The 13527-nt window shown below is 32.8% G+C and overlaps 1 protein-coding gene across 1 annotated transcript; it reads right to left on the reverse strand.

The window, feature by feature from the left end:
- Positions 1–1298: 1298 nt before the first annotated feature.
- LOC145099655 (uncharacterized) lies at positions 1299–7556 on the reverse strand. Its single transcript, XM_079037188.1, has 5 exons — positions 7525–7556; positions 7324–7441; positions 3850–3917; positions 2974–3793; positions 1299–2912 (listed from the first exon to the last, which is right to left on the reverse strand). Exons 1-5 carry the CDS (start codon positions 7554–7556, stop codon positions 1299–1301), a joined length of 2652 nt encoding a protein of 883 aa, XP_078893314.1.
- Between the last annotated feature and the right edge of the window lie 5971 nt (positions 7557–13527).

Below are 13527 nucleotides of genomic sequence, written 5' to 3' on the forward strand. Positions count from 1 at the left end.
TTTCACTCGCCTACAAAATGTACAACCACACTTTGTCAATCAGCATATGGCATCTCTCCTGATGCGTTGGACGAGAGTTTTAGTTTTTTTTATAGGATTGCACGAGCTAGTCACGACTATTTTTGCAAACATGTGATTGAGATTTATAGTCCAAGATATTTACGTAATCCTACACACAATGGCATCTTGTAATTGTAAGCCATCATGCTAGCATACATGGCATTCCTGGAATGATAGGAAGTTTAGATTGCCTCCAATAGGAATGGGAAAATTTCCCCACCTCACACCATGGTCAATTTACACGAGGTGATCATGGTCACCCAACGTTCATACTTGAAGCGGTGGTGCCATAGGATCAGTGAATTTGGCATACCTTTTTTGGTACTCCCGGTTCGATTAACAACATCAACATTTTTAATTGTTCACTAATATTCAACATCATATATAACAAATCTGCGCTAGATTCTTTTTTTCAAGTGCATGGAACGACATATACGTAATGTTATTATCTTGTTGATGAATTTTATCTTGAGTATGATGTGTTTGTTAAATCATTTTCATGTCCAAATAATTCTAGATAGAAAAAAAATGAAAAAGGGCTCAAGAGATATTTAGAAGGATGTTGAGCAAGTCTTTAGAACACTTAAGAAATGTTGGTACATACTAAAAAAAACTAGCACTTTTTATTGAAGAAAGAAAACTTCAAGATGGCATGTATGCATGTGTCATATTGCATAATATGATTATTGAGTATAAATGAAAATTGATATGTGCATACGAGGAGTATGAAACCTTCCCCGAGACTCAACCAATTGAGATTAATGGCGATGAGCACATGGATAGGAGAGTAGAAATATGTAACACTAAAACACCTCACAATTATCGCATAGACTTGGTGGAGCACATTCAAAGGATTCAAAACATTAATTTGGATCCCATAGAGATAAAACAAGAGAAAGAAAATAAGAGGCAATAGAGTTAGAGAGAAAAAGGGAAAAAATCTACCAGTAGACTCCTCTTGTGGAGAGGATATCGAAAAGGGGAAGTAGTCGCCAACAGTAGGCACAAAGGAAGACGGAGAAAAAACAGAAAAACGGAGAAGAGACAATCCAACAAAATAGAAGCAGTGGTCTGGTGAATGACGACAGAGACCTGAGGGCAGGGCCGGTCCATTGATTTTTAATGCCCGGGGCGAGATTCTAAACTAATGCCTTTATTTATTTAAAAAATAGTAAAAATGAAATAATTTTTACAATCAAACCAAAACAAGGTTATACAAACAAAAGTATACATAAAATTCATCTAAAACGATGCCTCCTTGCATTTTTTGAAGCAAAAACATCTATTATTTTATCATAATCAACACTTCGTAGGAATTGACTTTCAATACTCAAAATTGCTAATCCATTTAATCTTTCTTGAGTCATGGTACTTCGAAGATATGACTTCAATAACTTCAATTTCGAAAAACTTCTTTCCGCGGAAGCAACTGTGACCGGTACCGTCAACAAAATTTTATATGCCACCAACACATTGGGAAACATGTCCATCTCCTTTGCAAACTCCATAATTTGAATAGCTGTCCAAGGAAGTTCACCTTTATATGCTTCATCCGGCAACATTTCCTGCAAAACTTGTAACTCAATAAATAAATCTTTTCCATCAATATCAAGTTCCTCACCATTTGTCAAACTAGTTTCAAGTTTCTTACAACATTTTTTTAATTCATCATCAAGTAAAGATTTTAACTTTGAATCATCAAACAAAAATCCAAAAATAGATTCAAAATGTTGCATTTGCTCAAATCTACTTCTCAATTGAGTTAGAGCCATATCTACTATAACAATAAAATAATCAGTTCTAAATTTTTCTTGAGATGATTGTTGTTCTCTTTCGGTATTTGGAACTTCATCAAATTGTTTTTTTCTACTATAAACACGTTTGATAGGAAATTTTGGTTCAACTCCAATATTTTCTGCTATGTTTTTAGCCTCATTAATAGCAGTGTCAAACCCATTTTCCCTATATTTTTCAAAATAATTAACTAATCCTTCTAAATTTTTTATTGCAACATCAAGAATCATATCTTTGGATTGTAATTTTTTACTTACCAAATTAATTCTAAATAAAATTTCATGCCATATCACTAAACTTAAAATAAATTCAAAATTAGAAAATTCACCATCTACTAATGATTCCGCATCTCTACAAACCTTACCATCATCACTCACTTGAGCTAATTTTGTTAATGCTTCTTTTATTTGAAAAAGTTGAGTTTTTATTGCTTTAACACTTTCAATGTGACTTTCCCAACGAGTAGTAGACAATGATTTTAGGGTTAACTCATCTACATGGTCAAGTAAAACACTCCATCTATGTGTGGAGCTAGAAAAAACATTATATATTGTTTGACAAGTACCAAAAAATGTTTTAGCTTTATGACAAGAGTTTGCCATATCACACAAAACTAAATTTAAACTATGACATCCACAAGGCATATAAAAAGCTCTTGAGTTTATATCAAGCAATCTTTTTTGTACACCTTGATGTTTGCCTTTCATATTTGCTCCATTATCATATCCTTGTCCTCGAATACAATTAATATTCAAGTCAAGAGATTTTAAAGCATTTTGTAAAACATTAAAAAGTCCTAAACCGGATGTATCTTCTACCATTAAAAACTCTAAAAAAAACTCTTCGACTTTTATTGGAACATTTGCAACATCAACACATCTAATAATCAAAGTCATTTGCTCTTTACGACTTGCATCCGGAGTGCAATCAAGAATTACCGAAAAATATTTTGCTTTTTTTATTTTTCTAATAATTGCACTTTTAACTTCGGATGCCAACAATTCAATTAATTCATTTTGAATTTTATGACTAAGGTAATGAAAGTGACTTTTTTTTATCTTGAATAAGTTGAAAATGGTGTTTCATTATTGGATCAAACTCAGCAATCATTTGAAGTACCCCTAAAAAGTTACCATTAGATTTCTCATATATTTTTTCATTAGTTCCACGAAAAGCCAAATTATATTCAGCTAAACATTTTACAACAGCAATAATTCTTACCAAAACTTCTTTCCAATGTTGAGTATCTTTTTTTATTCTTTCTTGTAACTCTTTATCAATTGTTTCATTTTTCCTTAACCTAAGTCGTGTTTGTGTCCAAGTTTTTAAATTAATCATGTGTTCAGAACTATGTTCATGTTCATTTAATTTTTCACTAAGATGTTTCCAATCATTAATTCCTTCGGTTGCTAAATTACTTCTAGATCTAGCTGTTTTAAATAACTTACAACAAAAACAAAACACTTTATCAAGTTCTTTTGAATACACCAACCACTTTCTATCATAAGAATCACCATTCCTTAATTTACGAATATAAAATTCACAAGAAAAATGTCTACCTAGTGCATCTTTTGGAAAAATTATGTTATTTTCAATTTCCCTAATAGGCCATTTTTCTACAAGCAAATCTTTCATTTTAAAATCTAACTTATCCCATACCCTTGGATCAAAAATATTAATATCACTAGATTTATCAACAAAATCATTATTTTCATGATCATTAGAATTTTCAATAGGTTCATTAGAAGTTTCAATTGGACCTTTAGAATTATCAACAAAATCATTAGTTTCAACATCATTAGTATTTTCATCATTATTTTCATTTCTAACAAAATACTTATTTAAAGATCCTTGTAATTTATTAGTAAGATCCTGTTCTTTTCGTTTTCGTTTCCTATTTTGAGCACCAGATGGTTGTTTTCTAGGAAACATATTTAAACTGCACAACAAAAATTGTAATAAAAAAGATGTATTAATAACAAAGAAGGATACAACCTGAGATTAGTAATCCGTGAGATTAGCAATCCGTATCCACAACCTGAAGTTAACAATGTATCCACAACCTAAACAAAAAAATAGTATCTTTTAGATTTTCAGAAATTAAATTAACATACTATTCATAAATCAAAAACACAATCAGATTATTCAAAAATCAGAATTTAAAAAAATCAACAGATTATATTCATCCAATTATTCAGAATTCTGAATTAACATCTCAGCAAAATCAAAATCAGAATTCATATCGCATCTCAGAAAAATCAAAAACAGAATTCATATACAGATAACAGATTCAACAATAGACATACTATATCAGATTCAACAATAGACATATACATAACTTATCAGCTTTACAGATTATATAAAAACAATCAAAATCAAAAACATAACTTGATCATAATTTCATAAAGCAAGGGCAGTAGAAGAAAAAGAAAGAAAAAAATTACCTGTAAAATTAATGAGGCTTAGTGTAATCCAGTTTCCTTAACACTGTAAGTCTGCAATCTTGGATCGGATGAGTTGAATGGAAAGTTTACTTCTCACTATATAAAAAAACTGAAATTTCAAAAACTTACTGGATCCTATGCAAGAAACTTTCAATTAGGTTATGTAAGAAATTTGAAAGATTAGAAAAAACTTACAGTATTGATTAGGCGTTAGGACCTTAGAGCTTATGAGGACGAATTCATCAATCATCACAGTGTCGGTTCATCAATACTGTATACACCTTTGAATAGAGGTCCTTAGAGGACGATTCAGGAAATTAGAAAGAAAGAATCAAAGAAAGAACTCAAAGAAGTAGACGATCGTCGGATGGCCCGGATTGCGATTGGCGAGAGAGAGAGACAGGGCAGCGAAGGCAATGGCCGATAGACTAAAAGGCATGTCCATCTCCATTCTCAAGAAAAGACGCCTCGTGTTCTTCATCTTCAATTACTGGAGGTTTAGATCGAAGAGTCGGATGTACAGTGTACTAGGTCTCCAATAATCTGCTCCAAGAATCCGCTGCCCTCTTTACCCTTGAACCGGTTGGATTTTGCTGGACTAAACTTCATGGCCCAAATATACCTATAAGACACTTTGAAAAATTGCTGCCCCATTATAAATTGATGCCCTGGGCCATGGCCCAGCTCGCCCTGGGCTTGGGCCGGCTCTGCCTGAGGGGGAGATGCAGTTGGTCGGCGGTCAACGACGTTATTTCGGTGAAATTTAGACGTTTCCAACTTTGAAATTTTTGGATCTTTGTTGTTTTCTTAAACTCAAAAGCTAATAATTTGATAGTTTCTTATTTTTGTGAGTTTCCCAATATAATACTGATTCTTTTGATTTTATAAGTATTTTTATCAAAGATTTTAATTTTTAATTGATCGTGATTTTCAGATGATTTTGTTGGGTAATAACTAGATTTTGTAACTCCAAATTGTTGGATACACTACTAGAAAAAAAGGTCTTTTACGACGCTCATTGCGCGTCGTAAAACGCTCAGACGACGCGCAAATGCGTGTCAAGGAAGGCCCTGTCATAAAGAGAGACGACGCGCATTTACGACGCGCGGTTACGACACGCAATGCGTATCAAGGAAGGCCCTGTCATAAAGGAAGACGACACGCATTCGCGTGTCGTAACCTTACGACGCGCGTGTTAATGACACGCAATGCGTATCAAGAAAGCCCCTGTCAAGAAAGGCCATGTCATAAATGAAGATGACACACATTTTTGCGTATCGTAATTTTAAATTTAAAAAAAAAATTATTTATGGATTTACTTATTTTCATATTAAATTTGCATTTTATGTCACATAATGGAAAATAAAATACCATATACAAATAATACAATGCATTGCACAAAAGTTAATGTTATACAAATAATCATTCGAATAGTAGACAAATGTAATACTATAAATAATCATTCCAATAGTAGACAAATGTAAGATTTCAACATTTTTTATATAATTAACTAAATTATTAGCCAAATTTCCTAAAATACCAACATACTTTTCTATGAAGAGCATTAACACTATTCTTTTCCATCAAAAACTTCAAAACCTGCATAATTAATTTAATGTTTAATTAGCTACAGGTCAATAAGGTAGGTTTAAGCAAAAGAGGTTCATAGTACTAAGATTTTACTTACCACTGTTGTTAATGACATTGAAAGAAGCAGCCCAACAAACACCCCCTCAAAAGGATTATTACTAAATGAAACCACAAACAAAGTTAAAAAGTCAAGTATTTGGTCGATGTTGATCTTTAACATTCCCTAAAATAGGAAGAACTTGGGAAAGCACACCTTTAAATCTTGGGTAAACATCAGAGCTTCAAATAAATGATCATAGCACCAAAAGATATTCAGTTTCAGGACTCAGTTTTGAACACATGAAAGAAGACTCATAAGGATGCCAAAGAGTTGGATAGAGGACTAATCAAATTTACCACATGTCATTTCTCTTCTCTTCTCTTATGTATAATGTAATTTATTGCAAGTCTATGGATTCGAAACTTACCACCCTAGCAGTGTCATTAATGACAAACTAACCACCATAGGGACAAAAATGCTTGCAACCTGAACCACACACACACACACACACATATATATATATATATATATATATATATATATATATATATATATATATATATATAATACGCATAATAAGTGAATTGTCTTTTACCAATTTATGCAATCATCTTTCCCTATTTAACCTATTTATGCAACTTATACACCCATGTTTCATCAGGTTAAACAGGTTGCTGGTAAAACATCGTATGTTTTGGTCCTACAATAAATAATACACCGGTGGATATTTTCTAATAAAGAAACAAATTTGTTGCAGAATCAGGAAGAGGGTGAATGTTGTTTCATAAATATGCATATGCATTTAATCCTTTTAAATATAAACACTCGAACCATAATTCACATGTCTACTTTTACCAATTTATTTTATGCAACATATATGCAGCTGACATGAATGAATTATACAACATGTTAGGAGTAAAATAAGGGATGGTTGCATATTTAGTATGATAAATAAAGAGATTTGTGGCATAAGGGTGCATAAATAATAAAAAGCAAAAAGGAAGAGGAAAGTTGACTTACATAATCAGCAAATTTCTGAATTGGTGCTTTTGACATAATACATAAGAGTGGTCCCGAAGGGATAGCTGGCAGCAAAAAATCTCAGGCAAAAAAAATTCCAGGAGAAAACAGTTAGTACCTCAAAAGCAAAGGTTTTATAGGGTTAGGCATGCACCAGCAAGACAAGGACTAAGATTATAAGTGATGTGAATGGGACATAGTAATTAAAGGAATTTTTAAAGGAATTTTTGTTACCATTGTTCCATGCATAGTGGTTGGGGTAGAGTGTTTTTCCATCACTGTTAACACGCAAGGGTCCAAGTTCTTCCATGGCTCCATATCCAAACAACAAGCATCCTAGCCCAGTAGAATACCTTCATTAATAGTGGTTCTTACTCTAAATTTTGGTGCATTTGGATGATGATCTTTAGAATCTCCATTCTGATTCATGAATATTTTATGTGATTCAGATTCCAGTAAAGGGAAGAGAGGAGTAGCCGGGGCTGTTAAAAGCCTGAAAAAGATAACATCCAAACTTTACTAAATGTGTAAATGTGATCAGTAACATGTGCCTACAACTCTACAAGGATATAAAACCATAATTTGTACATACTGGTTGCAGAAGGCATACTGATTTTGGTAGAATTTCCTGTTCTTGATCCTGTGACATCAAATTTTTTATATAGTTATTGAAATATATGATGATAAATTCGTATACACATGGCCAGGTAAGCTACACAAATCAAAGAAATTCATTAGGAATTTCCTATACTTTTACTCCTAAATTTTAGATAATATATTACAAGATTTATTACTTAAAAGGATAAGAAAAGGTCATAAAGTGAAAGCGATAATAGGTCCAGAATCAACAGCCCAAGCAAGATTCTTGGAGGTTTTGGGAGACAAAGCCAATGTGCCCATTCTTTCATTTTCAACAACTCCCTTTTCGAATCAGAATCCTTACTTTCTTCGAATTGAAGAAGATGAAACCACTCAGTTCAAAGGCATTGCTGCCATGGTTGAAGCATTTGAGGCCAAACGATTACATAAATGAAATTAAAAGAATAATAATATTAATAAGAGAAAAGGGGAATTAATTAAAAATGAAAAAACAAAATAATGTGTAGTTTTTTTTACCTCGTCAACACAGAGACGTGAGGGCTCTTAATCTGATACATAGCAGAAATCATAGGGACCATTTTGTAATTTATTCTTAATCAATTTTACTGATCACAGCAATGGATCTTGTTGCTATATTAAAAAAATTATATTTTAATAATTCATGAAGCCTTGACTGGATTGCAATTTAGGGAAACAAAGATTAGTTGTCCCAGATTACTTACCTTTCCTTGAACACTACTTGGAACAACTTATCACCATGACAAGCTAAATCAACTAGAAACTTTCCCTATTTACATTTTACAACAATACCTATCAATAAATGAAACAATTATACTACATTTCTTAAAAAAAAAGCATAAAATTAGAATAAAATAATGAAATAGATGAAGAGAAGTTAAAAAATCACGCATATTATAGAACAGATCCATATCTAATGCCTGAAGCATTCTAGTTTAATCAACTAGGATAAATGTCTAGCAATGTGATTACATTGCAATAATTTCATGAAGATTATTTATATAGCTTTGTTGTTTTGTATAAGGAAATACAATTACCTTCCCAACTAGTATCTCATTAGCATGCTGAACCCCATATACATCAACAATATCAAAGAATGTAACTCCTCTATTAAAAGCTTCCTTTAGCACTTTGCTGCCTTCTTCCTCAGGGAGAGGATTGTTATAGATACCTGTAAGCCCCATGCAGGCATACCCTAGTATTGAGACTTGTAGAAAAGGAAAATGAGGTTGAATGTATAACAGATCCATATCTAATTTGCAATTTATAAAAATCTTTTCTATCCCTAATCATACAACTTTTTGTCCCAGAATTCAACTACCGAATGCATCAAACCCCCAAATTGGAAGTAGAATATAAACCTAGATAGAATTAAAGAGATGATTTAGGGAGAAAGGTTTTAACAGAAAAGGTAATCGTATCACATACTAGTTTTCTATTGTGTTGCCCCATGCAGCCACATGGATAATGTTTTTTGCATGTATCAGACACATAGAAATTCAGAAGCCACATGGATAATGTTTCTTGCCCTTTAGAATTCATGCACATTCTAGTTTTCTATTATGTTGCTCCTTCATTCCAAACAGAATTACAATTTTTCTATAGGAAAAAGAATCTTTTGAACTACAGATTTATCAATCTGTCTTGATAATTTTATGGTAACAGATAAGTAACCCTAAATTTCCAATTTGTTTGTGTTTTGAACCAATTTGTCAAAATTAAGTACTATTCAGAGAATACAAGTCAACATGAGGGGGAGAATCACCAAATCAAGGGCAAAATCGACATAAACAAGCAAAAATTCGAACAGTAGAAAAGAGAATTTAACAATATATATGAAAATTTAGTGAATAATGCCAATTTGAGAGACACGTGGTTTGAAGTTTCATAAAATCTCATGTTTGAAAGCCCTATGTCGGCTCTTTGGACTGTGGTCTCGATTACTGTAGGTAGAATCACATATTTGTGGGTGCGATCGAGCCCACTAAGTTTTAGATGATATTATCATACCTTCAACACAAGGAAGACTAAGTTTTAGATGATATTATCATAGGGCTTGTAAATTTGAGCATATTTGGCGGTCTCTGTCGATGTAAGGTTATCCCAAGCTCTCCGGCTAAAAGAGATGAGTCGAGATCGTTGGTAGATGAGGTGAGCCAAGGTAGCGAGCGTTGCAGAGAGCCTTCCCATCTTGAAAAGAACCCTAGAATGGTCCCTTCGATTTCAGGGGCAATCTTGCGAGGATTTCAAGAAGGAGAGACTCAGTGAGGTTTTGAATATCGTATGAGAACGTATGAGCAAGGAGAAGATGAAGGCCCTAGGGATTTTTCTTGAGGCGGGGGGATTAATTTTTGGAATCCAATAGGCGGGAGTAATTTTAGTCGATTTCATTTCCCGCCTAAAACGCGTGTTTCACTTAAAAATTATAAAGCGACACATTTACACGACGCACATTTTATGAAAGGCGCCCTCCGCATTTCTTTTTTTTCTTTTCTGACACTAATTTTAGGGCGCACACAAATGCGTGTCCTTTATCCTTCAAATTTTGCAAAACTGACATTATTTTTTAGGGCACGCACAAATGCGCGTCCTCTATCAGCGAGTGTCATTGTTTGCGCGTCATTAAAGGCTGTTTTTCTAGTAGTGATAAGGTGTCTAAGTCCATAACTATATTTGGTATGTACTTGACCCGATTTAGCATGGTCCATTTGTGTTGCATGGCACCGGAACAATTTATAAGGATAGACTTTTTAGAAGAGGATATTTGTGATTTATTAATATATTATAAGTTCTAATATATTAATATGAAATCATATTATTTAATTAGTATTGGTCAAGACTTAATTTGGAATTAATTTTGTGATCAAAAGAGACTAACTAAATATATGGGGATTGATTGTGTAAATCATTCATTCTTATATAGTGGGCTTATGATCCATGATTCTTCATGTTGGGCTAAACCCATGGGGTGACCCATGGATACTCCATGGTGGTTACAACCCATGGAGCATGAGGAATTTGGAAAGTCATGCACATTAGGGTTTGCATGGTGTAACCTTAATTGTGGCATACTATATAAAGGACCTCATAGGCTTGGAAATCGGCACTTAAGTGATAAGACAAGAGGGCTAGCCGATTTGTGAAGCAAATATTCTTCTCACAAGTTATTCTGATTGTTGGTGGTGTTGTGTGAATCATTTGAGGCATCACATTTGGGGTGCTAGGCTCACAAAGTCTTAAGGAATCAAAGCTACAAGAAAGGTATGTCATTCTACTAGTTTTTTGTATTACATATACTTCATGATATGCTAGTTAGGATGAAACCTTGGAAAACGAAAGTTTGCATGTATAATACAAAAAACATAGATCCAAGGTTTCTAGGGTTGCATGCACACCTTAGGAGTGTTAGAATGCTAAAAAACGAACAGTGGTAACAGAGCCTAGGCTTGTTTTCGATTATACTTGATTGTACTTGCTGAAAAGAATCGGTTTTCTGCTCACTGTTCAGAGAACTCTCCGAGTCCACTGGGGAACTCGACGAGGCTATGTTGAAATATATCCAACTAGGCGAGTTAGTTCATGTATTCGATGAGTTGGAGGCCCTGGTTGTAGAATTTCAAGTTTCAATGCTAGAATTGGACTAGGATCATTACCCTAAACTGTTTTTGAACTTATAAACATGTTTTTGATGTGGTAATAATTGTGCTTATCCAATTTCAAAGATAATTGTCAAAGTTTCAAGTTTTATACTAGTTTATATGATTCTTGAAAATTGTTGATATGAATTATCCATGTTTATGAGTTTTGGTAGATCATAGAAATTACTTGACATTGTTTGTTAGCTTAATTGTTGATCTAAATGCCTTTTAATGGACTTCATAACTAGTCCTCAAGTTATGGAATTCCAAGAGTCTTTTTGTTAAAAGCCATTAAAACTCATAAGTTATAGAAATGAAAGGTTTTGAATAGTTTCAAAACTTGCCCTCAAGTTTTGGAGTTTGTAAAGTTACTTTAGAATACTTTAATTCCAAACCCTAGAATTTTAAAAGTTTAAAATTCAACCCTTATACTATCATATTATTAAAGGTTTACTAATTATATATATATATATATATATATATATATATATATATATATATATATATATATATGTATGTATAAGAATAAGTTAGTCTTATCGTTAGTTGGCCTCATTCACGAAGCCGATCTCTAAGGGGGGTATAAGGTTACTGTTGGATTAGGTGTTTAAGCCCATAACTATATTTGGTATGTACTTGACCCGATAGTAGCATGGTCCTTTTGGGTTGCCTTCATACTAGTGACTTGACAGGATGGTAGTTGAGGAGAGAGGCTGATTTATTATTAAGAATAGTAAATTAGGGTGTAAATATGATTTATTTATTATATTATATGAATAATATATTAATTTGGAATCACATTATTAATTAGTATTTAATCAGAAATTAATTTAGAATTAATTTTGGTATTAAAGGAACTGATTAAAAGTGAAATGGTTGTTTTGTAATTATTCTATAGTTGAGGCTTTGGGCCATTGGATCACCCTTATTAGTGATGGGCCGAAAATCCTAGAAGGATCTAGGAGTTTTCGTCCATGGCCTAAGAAAGGAGGTCCATGGACTTGCTTAGGCCCTAAGCTAAGGAATTAGGGTTTCCACCCTTAAACCCTAAATAGACCCTTTTTGGCACTAGATTTCATCCCACCTTATGAAACGCTAGGAGTGCTGATTTTTGGTGCTAGTTACTCTTCCTTCTCTCTCTCTCATATTCATCCTCTCACTTAAGTGTGTTTGTCAGCCATTAGAGGTACTACATTTGTGGTACTTGTTCTCAAGAGCATAAAGGATTCAAGAATCTAGTTTTTATTACTACACAACAACAAAGGTATGTATTCTATTCTTTTGTTTATGAGTTTTGAAAATAATAGATGCATGCTAGGGTTTCCTTTTTGTGTTCATTTGATGTATGTCTAATAGTGAAAACATAGATCCACAACTAAGGTTACATGCACATATTGGATTGTTTGTATAAAACCCATCAGTGGTATCAGAGCCATTGGTTTTGTTTTCAATTGGATTTGATGCAAAAGTATGAACTTAAAAAATTAGGGTTTATGGGTAATAAACCCTAAGACTTGGATTTTCGAAATTAGGGTTTCAAAACCCTAGTTTTTGAATTTTGTTAGGGTTTCTTAAGCCTTTTCCTTTGGCATCATAATTTTGAAATTAGGGTTGTCTAACCCTAGAGTTTTTGAAAATACCATGTCCCCAAGATAAGATTCCACGACTTTAGGGATTAGGATAATGCCATCTTTTGTAAGTATCCTTTTAATTATTTTAATAATATATTAAAGATCTTTGAATTATCCCATCCCAAATTTTCGAATTTTAGGGGATAAAGGGATTAGGTTACATTAATTGTTTAATTTAATGGATAATCCTTCAAGATTTAATAATTTAAATTAATTGTTTAAGTTTGGATAATTATTAAATCAAAGTTTTAATATTTAAGATTTTAAAATTAAAAAGTCTTAATTTTTGAAAATTTTAAAATTGATTAAAACCCTAGTATTTTGAAATGTTTAAAATACACCCTTATAGTATTATAATATTATAAGATTAATAATTATATATATGTATAAGATTAAGCTAGTCTTACCGTTAGTAGGCCTCATTCACGAAGCCGATCTATAAGGGGGGTATAAGGAAATTGACTATTAAATGGCGATTGAATGACTGTCCACTCTCACCCACCGCTTCCTTGATTGGTGAAGGATCGTTAGCCGAACGGGTAGGATAGGGCCACTAATTCCTCATTATAAGTATAATGATTAATAAAGTAACTAAATGTTTTTACAAAATTCCAAATCTTAGTTACTTTAGGAAAAATGTGAAATTGTATGCTATTCCATGAAATTGCACTTTGCACCTTGCCAAGTCATTA

This window comes from Lactuca serriola, chromosome 4, assembly GCF_051521515.1.
Source record: "Lactuca serriola cultivar US96UC23 chromosome 4, Lser_US96UC23_V15, whole genome shotgun sequence".
In the NCBI taxonomy this organism is placed as follows: Eukaryota; Viridiplantae; Streptophyta; class Magnoliopsida; order Asterales; family Asteraceae; genus Lactuca; species Lactuca serriola.